This window comes from Onychomys torridus, chromosome 3 (genome assembly GCF_903995425.1).
Source record: "Onychomys torridus chromosome 3, mOncTor1.1, whole genome shotgun sequence".
Taxonomy (NCBI): domain Eukaryota; kingdom Metazoa; phylum Chordata; class Mammalia; order Rodentia; family Cricetidae; genus Onychomys; species Onychomys torridus.
The window spans coordinates 31,780,373-31,800,605 of NC_050445.1; the positions used below are offsets into that span (position 1 = coordinate 31,780,373).

At 45.2% G+C, this 20,233-nt stretch overlaps 1 protein-coding gene and 1 pseudogene across 1 annotated transcript in view; both read right to left on the reverse strand.

Moving 5' to 3' along the window:
• Window positions 1-5,618, reverse strand: part of Ttc26 (tetratricopeptide repeat domain 26) — a 48,940-nt gene extending 43,322 nt beyond the window's left edge. Inside the window, exons 1-3 of the mRNA XM_036180283.1 lie at window positions 5,514-5,618; window positions 4,671-4,808; window positions 1,591-1,683 (exon numbers count right to left, since the gene is read on the reverse strand). Coding sequence (XP_036036176.1) covers window positions 1,591-1,683; window positions 4,671-4,808; window positions 5,514-5,516 — 234 coding nt within the window. The 5' untranslated portion in view covers window positions 5,517-5,618. The remainder of the gene's footprint in view (window positions 1-1,590; window positions 1,684-4,670; window positions 4,809-5,513) is intronic.
• Window positions 5,619-19,210: 13,592 nt separating this feature from the next.
• LOC118579338 lies at window positions 19,211-19,430 on the reverse strand (annotated as a pseudogene).
• Window positions 19,431-20,233: the final 803 nt, after the last annotated feature.

A 20,233-nucleotide genomic window follows, 5' to 3' on the forward strand; every position in this document is an offset into this window, starting at 1 on the left:
AAAAGTGAAAGGCAAGTAAGATACAGACCACAAGACCATATATGGAAAGTCTTTCTCCTTTTTATAAAGTTATTTTTTGACCGGGGGAGGGGGGGGGGCGGTACACATGCCTTTAATTCCAGCGGTCAGGAGGCAGAGGCAGGCGGATCTCTGTGAGTTCGAGGCCAGCCTAGTCTACAGAGTGAGATCTAGGACAGGCTCCAAAGCTACACAGAGAAACCCTGTGGGGGGGGGGACGACTTTATTTTTTGGATTTTATTTAAAACCATCATAATAATAACTTCTATTGTTGTAGAATATTATTTTAAGGTGTGTTACTTTTGTTTATGTTACATTTGTTTAATTCTGTGAAGCTGTGTTACTGTGCCTCTGTAAAACACCTGATGGTCTAATAAAGAGCTGAGCGGCCAATAGCAAGGCAGGAGAGAGACAGGCAGATCTGGCAGGAAGAGAGAATATGTAGGAGAAATCTGGGAGGAGAAGGAAAAGGAAGTAGCCAGAGAAGGAGGACATCAGGGGCCAGGCACTCAGCTAATTATCAAACCACGGAATAAGAGTTAGATTTACAGAAATAAGAGAACAGGAAAAGCCCTGAGGCAAAAAGTAAATGGGATGATTTAAGTTAAGGAAAGCTGGCAAAAAATAAACCAAACTAAGGTCAGCATTCACAATTAAGAATAAGCCTCCATATTTATTTGGGAGCTGGGGGACCAAAGAGTAAAAAAATGACAACATTCTATTATTCTATTACAAAAATAATACTAACAAATGTATTAAATACTCAGACATATTGGAATGCTACACATGCTCTTGTCTTGTGGGTTTTATACAAGTGTTATAGTTTATATACTATAGAGCAGGGCAGGAAGTTGAGCAGCATATTTGCCTCACTGTTTTTTTAAACTAACTTACAAACTAGCAGGTTTTCCCAAAGTGTTTTCATTGTCTCCTCCACCTCTCTCTCTAGTCTGTCTTCTGACTTACAGACTGCTCACGCTCGAAACACTCCCACCCCACATACTTCCTCTTCACCTTCATACTGAAGTAGAATAAGGCAGAGAAGACGGGTTACATTATTCATTTAGTGACTGACTCACAGTGATGCTCATCCTGCCCGTCTGCCAAGCAGGACTTCACTTGCAGAGCTGAAATAATGGGCTGTTGCCCTTAACAACCCGCGGACAGCCACCGCCACTGCAGAGTCGTAAAATCTGCTCGCCGCTCGCCTGCACGCTCGCTCACTCGCCTGCACCCTCACAGTATTAGAGTATAAAATGAGAACACAAACTGGACCTGGGCTGGAAGCCTTTCAGAAGCCCACCAGTGACCTCCCTCTTTCACCCTCGTTGGTGGCAGAGCGCTTATTCCAGAGAGTCCCACAACAATATCATATGTGTTCTGTTACCATCCCCACCCCCTCTCTGACTCAGTACCTTAAGAAGGGTCAGTGGGGCCCTTATTGAAAGATGTAGGATTGGAGAAGGCAGATAGGGCAATTTCTTTCTTTTTGCTTTGTTTCCATCTGCATTATTTCTTTCTGCTGTTACTATGAGCATGTACCATATAAGGTCATTCTTTTTTTTCACTAACCTCCAAAGCTCTCTTGTAGTCTCCCAGGTGAAAAGCACAGTATCCAATCCACAAATTAGTATCGTCTTCTTGCTCCCCAACATGGCGTTTGAACTTCACATTAAAATGTCATGAAAAAAAAAGATTTTAATAGTAAATGCTTTGGTGTCTTTTTTTTTTTTTTTTTAAGGTATGCTGAGTGACTGATAAACAAGCAAAATGCTAAATAATAGAAGCCGGACAATAGGCGGTGTGATGAAGTGGTCACAGAAGTCCTTTTTTTTTCAGACAAGTTGGATTTGTTTTTTCTATGTTTGCTAGTACCTTACTCCAGAAAGTATGCGAGTTATCTAATAATTCTGGGTGATGTTCAAGAATTATGTAAAACATTTGAAACCAGCCAGGTGGTGATGCACACCTTTGATCCTAGTGCTCAGGAGGCAGAGGAAGGCGGATCTCTGTGAGTTCGAGGCCAGCCTGGTCTACAGAGTGAGTTCCAAGACAGCCAGGGCTACCAGAGGGACATGTCTCAAAAACAACAACAACAACAACAACAACAACAAAGAAACATTTAAAGCCACCAAATACCTGAAGGTTAAAGGTCAAGCAATGGTTCTAACATAGCAGGGCCAGTCCCTGTCTCTGGAAACGGGGACATAAATTCATGTCTGCCTCCAAAGCCCAGGTTCCCACCACTGACTTTTGCTGCATTCAATATCACACTTCCATCTTCTCCTGTTAGCACACATGTATATTTATCAATACCGAAGGGCTTAAACTCTCCCACCTTCACAACGGAATTTAGGTTCCAGTTCTCTGAGAAGGACAAACAGGTGTCTTTTCCATCAAAGGGCCATTGATCTACAAGGCCCTTGCATTCAGGGTCGAGGGAGAGAATGAACACAGAGGGTCTAAGTCAGCCTCACAGTATCTCAAGGACAAACCCAACAGCCCCCTCTGAGTCACATCCAAGCTTGTGCAGATGTGTCCAAAAATGATAAAACTAAACCTTAGCCAATTAGACATATACTAACCAATTATGTAGCTGTCCCTGAACCTCCCCTTAGCTGTGCTGCAAGAGCCTGCCTGCCCCTCTCAGGGTCGTCGCCATTCTGTACAGGTGAACACCCCCCCACACACATGCATGTGGTATAATAAACACTCTTCGTTCTTGCATACTATTTGAGTCTGGAGTCTTTCCTCAGCGTTTCTTTGGACCCTACACTAGTTCATAACCCTTCTCTGAAGACAAGCTATGAAATCATTCCATTACCCCATCAGGCTAACTTACAGACTAGATGAGTTAAAGTTGTACGGAAGATAGTCTTGTGTCCACTACAAAAGTTTAAGAATTCTTCATCTAACAAAACATAAGTTCTACTTCAGAGGAAAGGACTTGAGGAGGATTCTCAAGGACCATGAGTCCTACTTTCATCCCCATTGCAGTGCTAACGACCCTGAGCAAAACCTAGGGAGCTGGCCGTGGTGGTACGTGCTTAGCTGGGTGTGGTGGCTCCATCCTTAATCCCAGCACTTAAGAGGCAGAAGCAGGTGCAACTCTGTGAGTTCAAGACCAGCCTGTTCTATATAGAGACTTTGTCCCAATAAACAACCCAAAATACAGTGCTGCTTTGGTTGTAAAGTGAATCCCTTAGACAGAGGTAATGCTATATAGAATTGCAAACAGACCTGACTTCACATTTCTGCCCTGACTTCCCTCAGTACGGACCATCACCTGGAATTATAGGAAAAAAAAATCCCTCCTCCCCTAAGTTTTTCTGTTTGTGTTGTTTTGGTTTTGCTTTGTTTTCCTCTTTAATCAGCCCGGTATTTTTATTTTTAATTATGCTACATATGCATTTGCTGTTCTTCTAGAGGACCTGAGTTCAGTTCCCAGCACCCTCATAAGAGCTTACAACTTTCTGTAACTCTAGCTCTAGGAGATCCAGTTCCTCTGGCCTCTGTGTGCACCTGCATTCAGGTGCACACACTGACATGCAAAGCCAGGCTGTCATGGCACACGCCTTTAGTCCCAGCACTCGGGAGGCAGAGGCAGGTGGATCTCTGAATTTGAGGCCAGCCTGGGCTACAGAGTGAGTTTCAGGACAGGCTCCAAAGCTACACAGAGAAACCTTGTCTCAAAAAACAACAAACAAACAAACACCCCCCTCAAAAAAAAAAAAAACAAAAAAACTGATATGCAGACACAGACAACTACACATCATTTTTTAAATTCTTAAAAAAAATCGACATGTACAGAATAGGTGGTGCACACCCTTAATCCCATCATTTGGGAGGCAGAGGCAGGTGGATCACTGAGTTTGAGGCCAGCCTTGTCTACAGAGTGAGTTCCAGGACAGCCAAGGCTATGACACAGAGAAACCGTGTCTTGAGAAACAAAAGCAAACAAACAAACAAAAGGTGAGATCTACAAGCTGGGGCTGGGCTGAGGTGCAGATCTGTGGCAGAATGCTTACTTGAGGCCCCAAGTTTAATCCCCAGCACTGGTTCCAAAAAAAGATGACACTGACATATGGAGTTGAAATGTTCTATGGGCTTTCAATACTTTTAAAATAAACATGGAATAATCAATCTTTTAAGCAAAATATTATAATAGGAAGGAGTTATAAATCACTCAGGAATCTTGATAAACAATGTGTGAATTGACACTGTATTATGTGTAATGCTGCATGTGTAGGTTAGATTCACCATCTGTGGGACTAGGAAAAAAATTAGTTTTAAGTGTATGAGTGTTTTGTCTTCATCTGTTTCTATGCCCCGTATGTGTTTCTGGTGCAGAAGGAGGTCAGAAGGCCTTAGATCCCCTGTCGTAGTTACTAGCGGTTGTGAGCAGACGTGGGTGCTGGGAATCAAGGTCCTCTGGAAGAGCAGCCACTGGTCTTAACTGTCAAGCCATCTCTCTAGTCCAAATTTTTTTTTAAATATCTTATCAGGCTTATAGTTAACTTGGAATCTGGACTATGTGTCTGGCTATATTTACTTGGATTCCCCAGAATGTGCCCACCTATTCCAATAGCATAGTAAGCTGCATTCACCCCGACGTTCATCAGACATAAAAGCAAACCTTCTTTGGACATTACCTCCAATAGGGTAATGGCGCCAGTGAAATCTCTTTGCGAAAGTAGATCCTCTAGCTTTGGAATCTTCCTCCCTTTCTTCTTTCTTTTGTCAGTGTGTGGTGATTCCCCGCCCACAGCGGGTTTGGCTCGTGAAAGCATCTGTAAAACAAACAGCAAAGACCGTTCAACTCAAAAGTCATTTTGTTTGTTTGTTTTTTTTTCAAGACAGGGTTTCTCTGTCAAAAGTCATTTTTAAACTCAGAGTAACAGTTCTGAGATTTACAAGTCAAATCCTTACCAACAAACACTAGGAAGTCGATTCTTTTGTTTGTTTATTTTTTGCTTTTTCGAGATAGGGTTTCTCTATGTAACAGTCCTGCTGTCCTGGAACTCGCTTTGTAGACCAGGCTGGCCTGGAACTCACAGAGATCCACCCACCTCTGCTTGCCGAGTGCTGGGATTAAAGGCGTGCGCCACCACCGCCCGGCCTATTCAGAATCTTTTTTTTTTATCACACATTTTATTGAAAGAGCCTGAAGGGGAACCAAATAGCTACTTCCAACTACTTTATCCACAAGAGACGAACAATTCACGCAGCTTCTACCATTTCGGTCTTCCCTGGCTCTTTTTCCAGTCCATAAGCAGATCTGGTATCGGGAAATGGAGAAGCAGGAGGGGAGACAGCATCAGGGTAATTTTCTTTGCATCCCTTCGCTATTCCCGGTGGAAACACTGTAGGGTGAAAAGGATCGCCCTCTGGAGACACACCTAGATTCTATCCAATAGTGTGTTGGGAGTTATAAACCCCGGTAAAAACCTATTCGAAGTCCCCCCGCCTCCCCCTCACTATTCAGAGCCACTAACCATCTTGGCGTCGGTCTTGTGAGCCCCCGCCGCAGATACTCAGGCTGGGTGCCTCAGCGACTTGCCATATCCACACAGCAAGCTCCGTTTCCACGGCAACGCCGCCAGGAGGCTGGTCCTTCGATGACAAGAGCTCGCCCGAGAATCAGTGTCGGCAGCTTCTTGGTTCCATGCGTTTCCGCGGCTGGAAGAGAAGGCGTTCCTATCAAGGGAGCAGATCCTTGTTTGTGCTGAGGACGAAAATGTGCTTGTGTGCTTAGGAATGTAGTTTAGGAAAAGGCGACTTAGAATTACTATTGCAATTAGGAAGTGTATTTCAGATGCAAGTTTCTTGGGAAGGTAATTTTCAAGGACCACTTCCGTTTGGTCTAGGTTGAATTCCACAGCAGCCCTGCTGTCTGGCACCTTGTCTCTGTTTTCCGCTGGTATCCGCTGAACGAAATGATAGTTTGGAGGTAGAAGTGACACCGAAACATTTCCTCAAGACACTGTTAATCCCAAAGATGGGAGGGAAAAGACAACCGGTCCACATCATGGCCAAGTTAATGAAGGCAAGCAATTAATTAAAGCAAGTTTATTCGTGTACTCAGGCTACCTCCCCCTAAGGCGGGCTTCGAGAGGTCAGCATTAGATGTGAGGCAATGTTTTTTATAGAGCTCAGGGGTAGGGGTTTCCAAATGGGAGATGTGGCGGGCAAAATAGGCAGGGTTACAGGACGCAGAACATAAGCATAAAAAGTAATAACAAATTAGTCTTAACAAACTCCTGAAACAGACCCGGTTGCAAGGCGGTCATATAACCTTTGGAAACAAAGGTAGGGTTGTTTCACGTCTGCAATCTGTTGGAGAGTGGATGACTTCTGTCTTGATGTATACACGTTTGTATATACACAAACCAATTGGTATACAGAGATACATACCAAAAAGCAAATATATACACTTCAAAGATGCACAGATTTACCAGCACTCCACTTAAATTCTTTTGTTTCCAAATTTCAGAAATATATCTATTTCAGTTAAGAAAAATTCAACAAAATTATTTGTAGCTACTTTCAGTGGTATGGTATAGATGACAGACGCTTTAGTCAAAATAGTCAAATAATTATAAAATTCATCTTTTAAAAGGACAACTCGCCGGACGGTGGTGGCGCACGCCTTTAATCCCAGCACACGGGAGGCAGAGGCAGGCAGATCTCTGTGAGTTCAAGGCCAGCCTGGGCTACCAAGTGAGCTCCAGGAAAGGCGCAAAGCTACACAGAGAAACCCTGTCTCGAAAAACTAAAAAAAAAAAAAAAAAAAAAGTACAACTCAGTAGACTAGCGTATTCATAACACTGTGTGTCCTTAACAGTCATAAGCTCTAGATCATTCCAGGGAGGAACCCTACAATGCATGGCAACATTCATCATTTTGCTCTCTCGCTAGTCGCTGTTAACCACCCATTTATTTTCTTTCCCTGTGGATTTACCTATTCTGAACATTTAATAGAGATGAAATCATACGAGGAAGAACCACATTCCGTATGCCTAAATATTGAAAACTTAAAAACCAGCCCAGCAAAATTATTAACTAAAATGTTTTAGCATTCTACCTTGATAAAGAAAACACAACACATAGAAGTTTGAACTCCAGTTTAGAATTCTCAGAAGTTTTGAAGGATGTAGCAGTGTACAAAGACCTAACCCTAATTCTCAGGCTTCAGCTCTTCTCACCCCAGGCTTTAGTCGTCATTGAAAGGGCTTCACGCATCACCGTGGAGCCTCAGCCTACAGAGTCAAGCTTCAGGCCCCCATTTATCCTAGAACCTGTCAGTCTTAGGAGCAGAGCCCTACTCAAGTGTGCAAACAGACTAGAAGTTGCATGAGTATAGGTTCACTATTCTAAGCATCGTGGTATAAAGGAGGGAGAACAAGAACTGAGCAATGTAGATTCTTTCTATCTAGTTTAGCATACAGTCAGCATAGAATGCAGAGCAGAGGGCTCTCTTACTATGGTCTAAAGTCAGTGTTACTGATAATGCTGTATGCCACCATGTTGAATTTACTAAATCAGTTGAAATGGTCTCTGATTTCTGAAAGTTTGTGGTATTGCTTTACATCTCTGAATCCTTGCAGAGGCTTTTTGAGATATGCTGTAATTACAAGGGACAGACTATGGCCCTGAGTGTACCTGAGAAGTTCTTCCCAACCTGGTGTTATAAAACATGTGATAACTTCAGCATAGGAGTGCTGGCTGCAGAGGTGAGAAGCAGAGTTAGGACTGCAACTCTCTTCCTTCCTTCCTTCCTTCCTTCCTTCCTTCCTTCCTTCCTTCCTTATTTGTTTGTTTATTTATTTATTTATTTTTGAGGCAGTGTTTCTCTGTGTAGTCTTGGTTCCTGTCCTTTATTTATTTGTTTGTTTGTTTATTTATTTATTTATTTATTTTGGAGGCAGTATTTCTCTGTGTAGTCTTGGTTCCTAGTCTTGGTTCCTGTCCTGGATCTTACTCTGTAGACCAGGCTGGCCTCGAACTCACAGAGATCCACCTGCCTCTGCCTCCCTAGGGCTAGGATTAAAGGCATGCGCCACCACCGCCGGAATGCAGCTTTAGTATAGTTTGGAGAGAACCGCAACTGTGAAGGAGCTGTAACACCTATCTGGATTGTGGTGACAGCTGAATGGTCATGTAACTTTACTCAGGCCATTGACGTGTACAGTTAAAGTGAGTGTGAGTATAGCTTATGCTGTGTAAAGGGCATCCCATGAAATGTGATGTAGATTGCTTAAATAGTAATCTAGTTTTGAATTCATGGCCGTATTCTCTTAAAGAATAATTATTTTGATTGTATGTGTACATGCCTGTGTTTATCTATGCAGGTGCCCACAGAAGTCAGAAGAGGGTGTTGGATTCCCTAGATCTGGGGTTACAGGCAGTTGTGAACTGCATGATGTGTGTGCTGGGAACTGGACCTTGCTCCTCTGCAGGAACAGCAACTGTTCCTCACTGGTGAGCCATCTCTCCAGCCCTTCAATGAGGGTGTTCTTGAAACTGTCTCTCCAATTTTACCCTGATTCATATTGATAACCATGTACGGTCCTTGGAAACCACTGTAGGAATTATGCCTCTGTCCATGACAGAGCCCTGTACTGTTGAGGGAATGTTAAGATATTAAAGATTTTTTTCTTTTTTTTAGCTGAGGATCGAACCCAGGGCCTTGTGCTTGCTAGGCGAGTGCTCTACCACTGAGCTAAATCCCCAACCCGATATTAAAGAGTTTTAATGAGGCCTGGAAGGGAGGAGAGGCCTAGCTCAGTATTACATAATATGCCTAGCATGTGTGAGACCCCCAGCACAGAAAAAAGAAAGTCTGTGCATTTCTCAGTAAGGTTGGTTTTCCTTAAAGGGAAAAAGAAAATCTCTCATGAAAAAAAAAAAAAAAAAAAACTACAACAAATCTCTGTGTTGCCACTACAGACCACAGTAATTCTATTAGAGTGCTGTTAGCCTTTTTATTTTTGTTCACTAGATTTATAAATATTCATCAGAAAGAATGTTTGGGGGCTGAGGAGTTGGCTCAGTTGTTAAAGTCCTTGGCCCACAAGAATGAGGACCTGAGTTTGCATCCCCAGCATCTACACGAAGGGCTTGGTATAGTGGCTCACCTCTGTAATCCAAGTGCCGGGGAGGCAGAGAAAGGCAAATTGCTAATCTCTCTAACTAAATTGGTGAACTCTGGGTTCAGGAACAGATGACGTGTGTGCTGAGGTCAGAAGACAACTCTGTGGAACCGATTCTTTCCGTTCATCTTTCTGTGGACTCTAGGGACTAGACTCAGGTTGTGAGAACATCATTCCTTTTTTTCTGGATCATCGCCCATCTTGTGAACAGGCCCATTTTGCTTAAGTCTTCATATTATTTAAAGCAGGTGATGTCTAGGAAGTTTTCAGAGCTTGGTGCTCCCATTAGCCTCCTCCTTAGTGTCCTGGAGTCTGCAGCACAGCATCCATCCATCCTGTTCTTCTACCTTATGTTGGATTCAAGGAAGATGCCAAACCATGAACAGCGGTTCTCAACTGCTGATGATCTTAGGCTCTAAAACACCACTCAGTACAAAAATACCATTATGAAGTAGAAATAAAAACAACTTTGTGGTTGGGGGTCACAACAACATGGGAACTGTATTAAATGGTGACAGCATTGGGAAGGTTGAGAACCACTGGCCTAGATGCAGTATGCTGCTGGCCCTGTCTTTGCCTGAAAGGCTCATTCCTCTTATGACTTTTTATATATTGGCTTTTATTTTCTCTCTGTCTTATCACATGAAAAGCACTGGTTTTATGAGTAGTCAGGAAAACCTGCATTAAATCACAAGGCAACACTGCTGGACACCCCCAGACTAGCTCCAGTCAAGCTGTGAGCCTAGGCTGTTGTCACATGATCTCTTGACTCAGGCTCAGAGTTCCCTTTCCAAGTGGTTCACCCACATACTGGGCAATTTAACATGGCTGTCAGTGGGAGAGCTTAGTTGCTCCCACATGGACCTCTCCATAGGATGCCTAGAATGTCTACATTATTTGAGAGTTGGCTTGCCAGATGTAGAGAGCAAAGAGGAAGCCACAGGGTTTTCACAACCTAATTTAGGAGTCACAGTGTCATTTCCGATTACTCAGGTCACACAGCCAACCACAGACAAAACTCCCCGGGAGCCAACTGGCTATTTGTTCTAGGCACTAAGTTAATCCTACTCAAGGATACAAACATGCCCATTTCTTCTGCTTTCAAACTTGATGCCTAGTAAGAAGTGGTACTGAAGTGAAGGTCTGGTAGTTCAAATGTAATTGGCCCCTATAAGCTCTTCGGGAGTGGCACTATTAGAAGATATGGCCTTGTGGAAGTAGGTGTGGCCTTCTTGGAGGAAGTGTGTCTGTGGGGGTGGGCTTTAAGGTCTCCTATGCTCCAGATAACACTTGCTGTCACGGTTCACTTCCTGTTGCCTGTGGATCAAAGATGTAGAATTCTCCAGCACCATGTCTGCCTGCACAATGCCATGCTCCCCACCATGATGATAATGGACTAAACCTCTGAAACGGTAAGCCACGACCTGAATTAAATGTTTTCCTTTATAAGAGTTGCTGTGGTCATGGTGTCTCTTCACAATAGAAACCCTAGCTAAGACAGGGCACACAGCCTGAAGTTTCTCATTTCAACTCCAACAACAAAGTCTACATACATTCTGAGAGAATGACTGGCCTTTCTCTTCTATGTGGTTAGATCTTCCTTCTCTGTTTAACAACATCATCCTCTCCTACTTCACTTCTTCCCAGGAATCTGGCCCTCGCACAGGTTCAAGCTAGGGGAAATCCCTGGCTGTCCCCTGCTATCTAATCACGTGTTTGGTATGGACTTCGGACTTGTCATCCAACTCACCTCAGATATATGTGTACTTTTAAGTTCTATGACTTAGCAAAGCTGACTCATTATATTCTCTCTGTGCACTGCTTCCTTCTGATTGGTAGTTAACTGATTCCTATTGCGTGCTATACCAGTGTGTCCTTACAGAGTCAGCTTTGTGCTCTCCACAGATTTGTCTTTGAAATTCTCAACTATGCTAAGATCCTCCAGTAAAACATTAAACAAAGAAGAAAAACAGCCAAAAACCGAAGAATAATATAATAGTTATGTTTTCTGCACCCCGATAGACCTGTCCACTGATATAGCAATCCAAATCAGACCAAATCAGACTGAATTAGAAAAAGCCCAGTTTAATGGGTAAAGCATTCCCGGGTGATTCTCTGGCCCACCCCAGAGAGAAGACAAGACAAGAGACTGGAAAACCACATGTCTGTTTTCTGGGATGCAGCTTATATACCCTGTGGGAGTGGTCTTGAGCCTCCCTCGGGGAGCTGTGTTTGGTGGGCTTTGAAGGGGCAGGTTTGGGGAGAGAGATGGGTGAGGAGTTGAGGTAGATCTTCCACCAGAACATTCCAGACTCTTTGAGTATATGGATGCCAGAGTGTCAGGGGTTGAGGTGGAGCTCCCACCTAAACATTCCAGACTCTTTGGGTGAAAGGTCGCCAGTTCAAGTCTGGCTACTTCCTGTGAGCATAGGACAGTGTGGGGAAGTGGGGAGTCAGGAGATGGTGGGCTCACATTCAGCAGGAGGTGTGACTGGAGGAGCATCCGGTTGTCATCCTGAAGACCTCAGGCATCTGTTTCTTGAGGAAGCAAAGAAGGCAAGTTGCTAGGAAAAAATAGATTATTAATATCTGCCCTAGCTTGTGCTGCAAAGATGAAATGTATAGAGCAGAAGAGCAGATAGGCCCTTCATTGGGACATCTTGGAAAACTGGAGGGTGGAGGGTCCCAGCTGCTTGGCAGCCAAGGTGGCAGGCTCAAGGGCAGTTGGGTCTGTTGGTGTTGGAGCAGGAAGATAGCTGTGCTCCTCTCCCCTCTTCCCTCTTCCCCCCCCCCCCTCGCCGTCCCCTCCCCCTTCTCCCCCCTCTGTCCCCTCCCCCCCTCCCCAGTGCAATGGCACCTAGCGTGGTGGAACCTTTAAGAGGTGGGACCTAGTGAAAGGACATTAGATCCCTGGACTCCGTGCTTGGAAGGAACTAATGTCACTTCCTGATGTAAGTTAGGTACTGGGGTGATGGCTCAGGGGGTAAAAGGCTTGCTACACAATCCTAGTGAACTGAATTCAGATTCCCAGAACCCACATCAAAGCCAGACACAATAGCACTTATGTGTAATCTCAGTGCACCTATGGGGAGACGGGTAGAGACAGGAGAATTCCTGGAGCTCATGGGTAACTAGCCAGGTGTATGCCGTAGCAAACAATGAGACCCTGTCTCAAACAAGGTGGAAGGCAAGGATGACACCTGAGGCTGTCCTCTGACCCCCACATGTTTTGTGGCATGTGTAGATCCCCTTCCCCAATACACACACATATACACACACCCACATATATACACACACACATGCCCACCCCCCCCACACACACACATGCACACACGGAGGCGGGGGCACTAAAATAATAAAGAGTGAGCAAGTCTCGTGAACCGGGCTGGCTACCTCCGGAACCGCTGCTGTAGAGGAAGCTTTCTGTTCACTGCCTTTGTTTCAGCTCCTGCCCCATCTTCAACCATTTTATGTGTCCTGTCACCGGACCGTTTCATGGACAGCACCAGGTCCTCACCAGATGTGCCTTGGACCTTCTGACCTCTGAAACCGTCCTCCACAATGAACGTTTCTTTACAGTTTGCCCAGCTTCTGACATGTGTGACAGCAACACAAAGCAGAGGAAGTGCACTCCCTCGTATCCAAACCTCTTCTTCTCTAACATTTCGACATGTATTCCCCAAACACTTAAGCCCCGACCCCCTTCCTCACTTTGGACATGTTTCTTGACCTCTCTGAGTCTGGGTCCTCATCTATCCAGATGTTCTCACAGCAACTGTTCCTTTTTCTACTGTGAGAAATGTGCATGTGTGGTGAGCACCCCCAATTGGAGGCGGCACTGGTGCAGATGTGGGGCCCTTCAGCTCACCAGGGAAACCCCAAGCTTCTCCCTGGGGCCGCTCACATGGTCCTGAGGCTGAAGAAGAGCCTTACTGTGTATCTAGGTGTGTAGAGGACTTGGAGAGTCAGCAAGGGCCTGGAGGTTGACACCTGCCTTCCTGTGAGAGAGTGTAAGGACACCAGAGAAAATGTTATCCTCAATCTTTTTCTTCCTGGACACACCAGGCTCACTCAGCCTGCTTTCTTATACAGCCCACGACCACCTGACCAGGAGGGGTGGCTCAGCTCACAATGGGCTGGGTGTCAGGATCCTGCCCTCACTCCGCACATGCGCAGCTTGGGGTCTTGTGTCTTGGGGTCTTTTGAGGGGGCGCTGGCAGCTACTTAAAATGCTGGATGTGCACCCCCACCCTCTCTCTGTGTTCTCTCTCTGTTCCCTCTCTGCTCTGCTCTGCTCCCTCCCCCCAGGCCTGGCTCTCCCCTCTTTCTTCCTCCCCTTTCCCTCCTAATAAGGATCTGAAACTAGCACTGGTTTCTGTGACCGTGACCTTTCCACTCAGTAACCAGCGCCATTTATCAGAACCATCACTGGGGTCTTCTCTATCAATCACTAATCAAAAAAAATAATATTAATGCCCTACACATTTGCCTATAGGTAATCTGATGGTGGTATCTTCTCAATTGAGATTGTTTTTTCCTAAATAACTCTGGCTTTTATCAAGACCAAAAAAAAAAAAAAAAAAAAAATCAGAACAACATCCTAACTTGAGCTCATGTTGTGTGGCAAGACTTTTCCTGAGGAGATGCTACACACAGTTCTACTCACCCCAGGTAAGAAGCTTGTGTACAGATACCACCAAAGTCCAATTTGGTGAACCATGAGTTTTATTGGGGTTACTTACAAAAATACAGGTGAGGGGTTACCTACAGGAGCAGACATAACTCAAATATAGCTATATCAATGAAGTCCACCCAACATGGGTGACAGGTCACAAAAGCTGGGGACATGGAGATAATCCTGCTGAGCAATCCAGGTAATCCTGTTCAGCGGGTGGTGGTTCCTCACCAAAAGTCTAACCCAATGGTTTCAAATGTGGTTTTGCACCCAAAGTCCAGACCAATAGTTTCAAAAAATCACCTTGCCCCATATCCCTTCTACCCAATCCCAAGTTGCCAATTTCCGGCTTGTGGTTTTTCCCTATAAAGACTCTCTACACCAGGGCTCATGACCGCCACCGCCACATTTCCTTCCATCTGCCATGCAGTGGTCCAGGTTGGACCTGAATAAAAGTCCCTTATGTGCTTGCATCAGAAACCAGCTCCCGGCTCCTTGGTGGTCTCTGGGGATTTCCACGAAATGGGTACAACAACAGTGGTCAACAAAAGTGGCAAGGATGCTGTTATACACTGGAAAGGAAATATGGGTGGGACTCCATGGGTGCCACTCCATTCTTCTTTGAGAATCATTCTATGAGTAGATAATAGTAGCAACCTTGTGTGCCTATGAAAGGGAAAAATCAGTAGCCATCTTGAGAGATGCTCTCCCGCCCCACCCCAGCCCACCCCTATCCTCTAAGGGATTTACTGACCAGCAGTTTTAGAACTGACCAGAAGTTGAACTGATGGGAAGATAAGGCTGGAACAATAAATCTATATATCCTGGACTTGGTAAAACAGGATATAGGGAGTAATGGACTCAACTGACCAGAAATTGAACTTATGGAGAAAATAGGACTGGAACAATAAATCTGAATGTATATATCCTGGGTTCAGCAAAAGCAGGACATAGGGAGTAAAAAAATTATGTCTCTGTAGATACCCTGAATCCTATTAGCCATCAGTAACCTCATGCTTATAGTTCAGCCAATAACTTTAAAGAACTACCTCACCCCTAGCCCCCTCGTCCAATCCTGAGATATGTAACTCTCTGGATGTAAACCTTCCCTATATAACCCCTTAAAGTGAGTGCTGGGGCGTCCTCCTCCACCTGCTGTGTGGAGTGTTTGGAATATGGACCAAGCCCCTGGCTTGCTTTGTTATTAAAAAACCTCTGTGTGCTTGCACCGGATATCAGCTCTGTGGTGGTCTTGCTTGGGGGTCTTGCGACCTGGGCAGAACACTTAGACCCCTCAGCCTGGTAAACACTGAGATCTACTGAGGAGGTAGCTGAGGGTCAGGGGAATTAAAATACATAGTCCTGGAGATGAAGGGACTCTTGCAGGCCCCAGCATGACAAACATGGCTCCGGCAGGCCTTGCCCTTCCCTGATTCCCTCTGCCTTGCTAAAAACTATTTGATTGCATTCTTAAAGCTAGCCACAAGGTCTGTCCACCTCCGCCCCCTGAGGGCCAGTACCACTGTCCAGCTATCAAAGTACTGTAGTCCAGCTGATAAGAATTCACAACATTTGGAAATCAATATGGCGCTTCCTTAGAAAATTGGGAATCCATCTCCCCCAAGACCCAGCTGTAGCACTCTTGGGCATATACCCAAGGAATGGTCAATCATACCACAAGGGCATTTGCTCAGCTATGTTCATATCAGCATTGTTTGTAATAGCCAGAACCTGGAAACAACCTAGATGCCCTTCAACTGAAAAATGGATAAAGAAAATATGGTACATATACACAATGGAGTACTACTCAGCAGAGAAAAACAATGACATCATGAGGTTTGCAGGCAAATGGATGGATCTAGAAAAAATCATCCTGAGTGAGGTAACCCAGACTCAGAAGGACAAACCTGGTATGTACTCACTCATAGGAGGATACTAGATGTAAAACAAAGATGACTAGACTGCTATACAACTCCAGGGAGGCTTCCTAGAAAATGGGACCCTAGGAAAGACCCAGGGATCACCCAATGACAGAGAAATGGATGAGATCTACATGAACAACCTGGACGACAGTGGGAGAAATGAAGGGCAAGGTTTGAGGGAAGGGAGGCTTGAGGGAGCAGGAGATCCCAGCTGGATCAGGAACAGAAAGGGAGAACAAGGAATGGTAGACCATGATGGATGAGGACCACATCAGAACTGGAGTGGGCAGAGAGGTTCCCTGAGGTCCACAGTGATGCATCCTCTGTAGACTGCTGGCAATGGTCGAGAGAAAGCCTGATCTGACCTAGTCTGGTGATCAGATGGCCAAACACCCTGATGGTCGGGCTGGAACTCTCATCCAACAACTGATGGAAGTGGATGCAGAGATCCTCAGTCAGGCCCCAGGTGGAGCTCTGTGTGTCCAGTTGTCGAGAAGGAGGAGGGACTGTGGGAGCGTGAATTGTTGAGCCCAGGATTGGAAAAAGCACAGGGATGAAAGACCAGACGAATGGAAGCACATGAATTGTGAACCAAAGGCTGTGGAGCCCCCAGCTTGATCAGGCCCTCTGGATAAGTGAGGCAGTTGAGTGCTTGGACTGTTTGGGAGGCATCCAGGCTGTGGGACCTGGACCTGTCCTTAGTGCATGAGCTGGCTGTTTGGAACCTTGGGTTTACACAGGGACACTTTGCTCAGCCTGGAAGGAGGGGACTGGACCTGCCTGTACTGAATCCACCAGGTTTAAATGAATCCCCAGGGGTGTCTTGGCCCTGGAAGAGATGGGAATGGAGGGGAGGGGATGGGGGGAAGGTGAGGGTGGGGGCGGGAGGGGGGAGGACTGGGGAACCCATGGCTGATGTGTAAAATTAAAACACAAATATAATTTTTAAAAAAGGGAAGTAAAAAAAAAAGAATTCACAACATGCCCCCACAGTTGGGCATGCCCGGAGGACCTAGGCACTTCCACCTAGTTATTTCCAGTTCAAAATAGCCATTTCTGAGTCAAAACGTCTCACGTGACCAGGACCCTGTGGCTTTGGGTGGTTGTGTAAAGCATGCTATGTGATCTACTCGAATCGTGGAGTAGCCACATGAGTTCCTGTATACAGGCACAGCCCACCCTTTATAAACTGGCGTCATGTTTCCCTGGTCTCACTCTGTCCCTTGACCACGTGTGTTTTCCACAGGTCTGTTCATGTCTGTCTCTTTCTTCGTATCTTAATAAAAACTCTTGTTAGTGGATTTGTCGTGTTTCGGGACATTTCCTCGCCCTGCCAAATAACTAACACCAGCAATCAAAAACCCCTATTTGGCCACCCCAATTAACCTGCCTAATCAAAATTAAACACCTCATCCTAGCATGGGGTTTCCCCTTTTACCTTTATAAACTGCTAGTTTGTTCTTCCAGAGGTCCTGAGTTCAATTCCAAGCAACCACATGGTGGCTCACAACCATCTATCATGAGATCTGGTGCCCTCTTCTGGCCTGCAGGGACACATGCAGATAGAATACTGTTTACATAATAAATAAATAAATCTTAAAAAAAAAAAAAAAAAAGCCGGGCAGTGGTGGTGCACGCCTGCACGCCTTTAATCCCGGTACTTGGGGGCAGAGGCAGGAGGATCTCTGTGAGTTCCAGGCCAGCCTGGGCTACAGAATGAGTTCCAGGAAAGGTGCAAAGCTACACAGAGAAACCCTGTCTCAAAAAACCAAAAATAGATAGATAGATAGATAGATAGATAGATAGATAGATAGATAAAGTGCCATTTTCCTTCGGGGTCACATCTATCTCCTCTCTATCCAGAGGCAGTCCTTTGTCCCTCCAGGGCAGGTACCCCTCCCCTCTCTCCCTGTTCCCTTCCCCTTCTCCCTCATCCTCCATCTCCTGTCTTTGTCTCTTATTCCCTGTCTGGGGCAAATAATTCTCTCTCTGGGGCAAATAAATCTCCTTTGTGCTGAGAACTTAGTCTTGGAGTGTCTTGTGCCAATAATGGTCCGTTCAGGAGAGATGGCTCATGGCTCAGCGGTTAAGACTTAGCTGCTCTTGTAGAGGAACCATGTTCAATTCCCAGTACCCATGTTGGTTGGCTCAAAACCATCAGAAATTCTAGCTCTAGGTGATCCAACACCTTTCCCTGGTCTTCATAGATACTTGCATGAGAGAGTGAGAGTGTGTGTGTGTGTGTGTGTGTGTGTGTGTGTGTGTGTGTGTAAGACATGTGTGATGTGTGTGCAGCATTTCCAACATCTTGGGTTCTCCAAGGCAATACAGGTTTCAACTTCACAGCTTCATGCAATTGCCTCACTCAGCCTCCATTCAGGGACACTCTGACACATACCTGGCCTCAGTGGCTTTCCTTAGTCTTGTGGGGAGGAGAGACAAAGTCCATAGCCCCTTTCTTCTATCTTTAACTCCAGAACCACGTGACCGAAGCTGCCTGCCAAGTTCTGCTGTTTACTGGGGCTAGAACATGGCCCTCTCATTCAATTACATCTTCATCAGCTTTCTGTTCTTCACTGCCTAAGGTTGGCTGTCCTGAAAGTGGATCTGTAGACCAGGCTGGCCTTGAACTCAGAGATCTGCCAGCCTCTGTCTTCCCAGTGCTGGGATTAAAGGTTTGCACTACCACATCCGGCTCTAAACTTTTCTTTAATTCCTTTTCACAAGTTGGAAATTTAGCTGGGTGAGATCTTGTCCTGAGGTCACCACTCCCTATATTCCATTTCCTAATATGTTTATCTCCTTGAACACAGCACTTAACTCCATTCCTTTCCTCAGATTTTATATCTTGTTGCTCCTTTTCATTATAAATCTTCATTGGAGTTACCACTAATAACACACAACAGTCTATCCTAGGCTGTTTTGAGATTTCCTCTGCCAATAGAGTTAATCCAAATCTTTAGCCTCAGGCAGACTCTTCAGACAAGGGCAAAAAGCAGCTGCATTCTTCACCAACATATCACAAGAATGATCTCTAGGCAGCATATTCAAATTCTTCTCCTCTGAAATCTCTTGAGGTGGTCCCCACAGTTCATCAACTCACACTCAGCACCGCTGTCTTCCTTGTTCCTACTAGTATGCTTAAAGCATCCCACTGCTTCCATAACCCAAAGTATCAAAGTCCAAATTCCTCAAACAAAAACACAATCAGGTCTATCACAGCAATACCCCAGTGCCTGGTACCAACCTGTCTCAGGGGTTCTATTGCTGTGAAGAGACACCATGACCAAGGCAACTTTTTTTTTTTTTTTTAAATAATAGAAACTGGTTTTATTGTCAACTTTACATTTTGTAAGATAAGTCTGCTAAAACATGGATATTCCAGTCATGATGGAAATAATAATGTCTGGGGCATTGCTTTTGAGTCTCTGATTTCCAAATGTTCAGCCAAGTAACAAAAGTAATACAACGGTAATTGAGTTTACTATTATCAATGACACTCCCATCACTTTACGTACAGATCGAAATCCTGGCTCCTTTCTGAATCTGCCCATTCCCTGGCCCGTTCCCCAACCAATATTCTTAAGGAAGTGCTCCTTGTATGGTGATGGAGTTCACCCACAGCAGGGCCGCCTGCAGCTGAGAGTAGAGCGTGAAGGCCATGTGTTGGTTAAATCCAGGCTGCTGGTGGCTGGCCGCCGCCCACCGCGGCCATGCCAACGGAGGAGTGCTGGTTGGCGGAAGAATCACGAGCCATAGTTACCTTTTTAGAGCTTTATTGAAAGAGAGAGGGAGAGAGACAGAGAGACTATGTAGAGGGCAGAAAGAAAGAAGCGGGGAACACAGAGGATCTGCAGGCTTTTTAGGCTGGCCTGCATCCCAGGATGATGATGTAATTAAGGTCAGAACCCTTACACCATAGTCACTCCAAATAGTTCTCAGACTTGACTAGATCACAGCAACTCTTATAAGGAAAACATTTAATTGAGGTGACTTGCTTACAGTTTCAGAGATTCAGTCCATTACCATCATGGTGGAGAGCATGGTGGTGTTAGGGCAGACATGGTGCTGGCTACATCTCGATCAGAAGATCTTGAGCATAGGAAACCCCAAAGCCCAACTCCACAGCTACACACTTTCTCCAACAAGGCCATACCTATTCCAAAAAAGCCACACCACCTAATGGTACCACTCCCTATGAGCTTATGGGGATCAATTAATTTAAACCACCTGGCTGGCAATTTTCGCTTCTCCTTGATCTGCCCAGCATCTCCTGAAGTCTGTAATTCCCCGCTGGCTTTAACCAGCAAGGCAGTGGCACATGGGCTCCATCTGTGCTGACTAGTTTTTAGTCAACTTGACATAAATTAGGGTTATCTGGGAAGAGAGAACTTCAAATGAAAAAAAAAAAAGTATCTCCATTCAGACTGGCCCATGGACAAGTTTGTGGGGGCATGTTTTTTTTT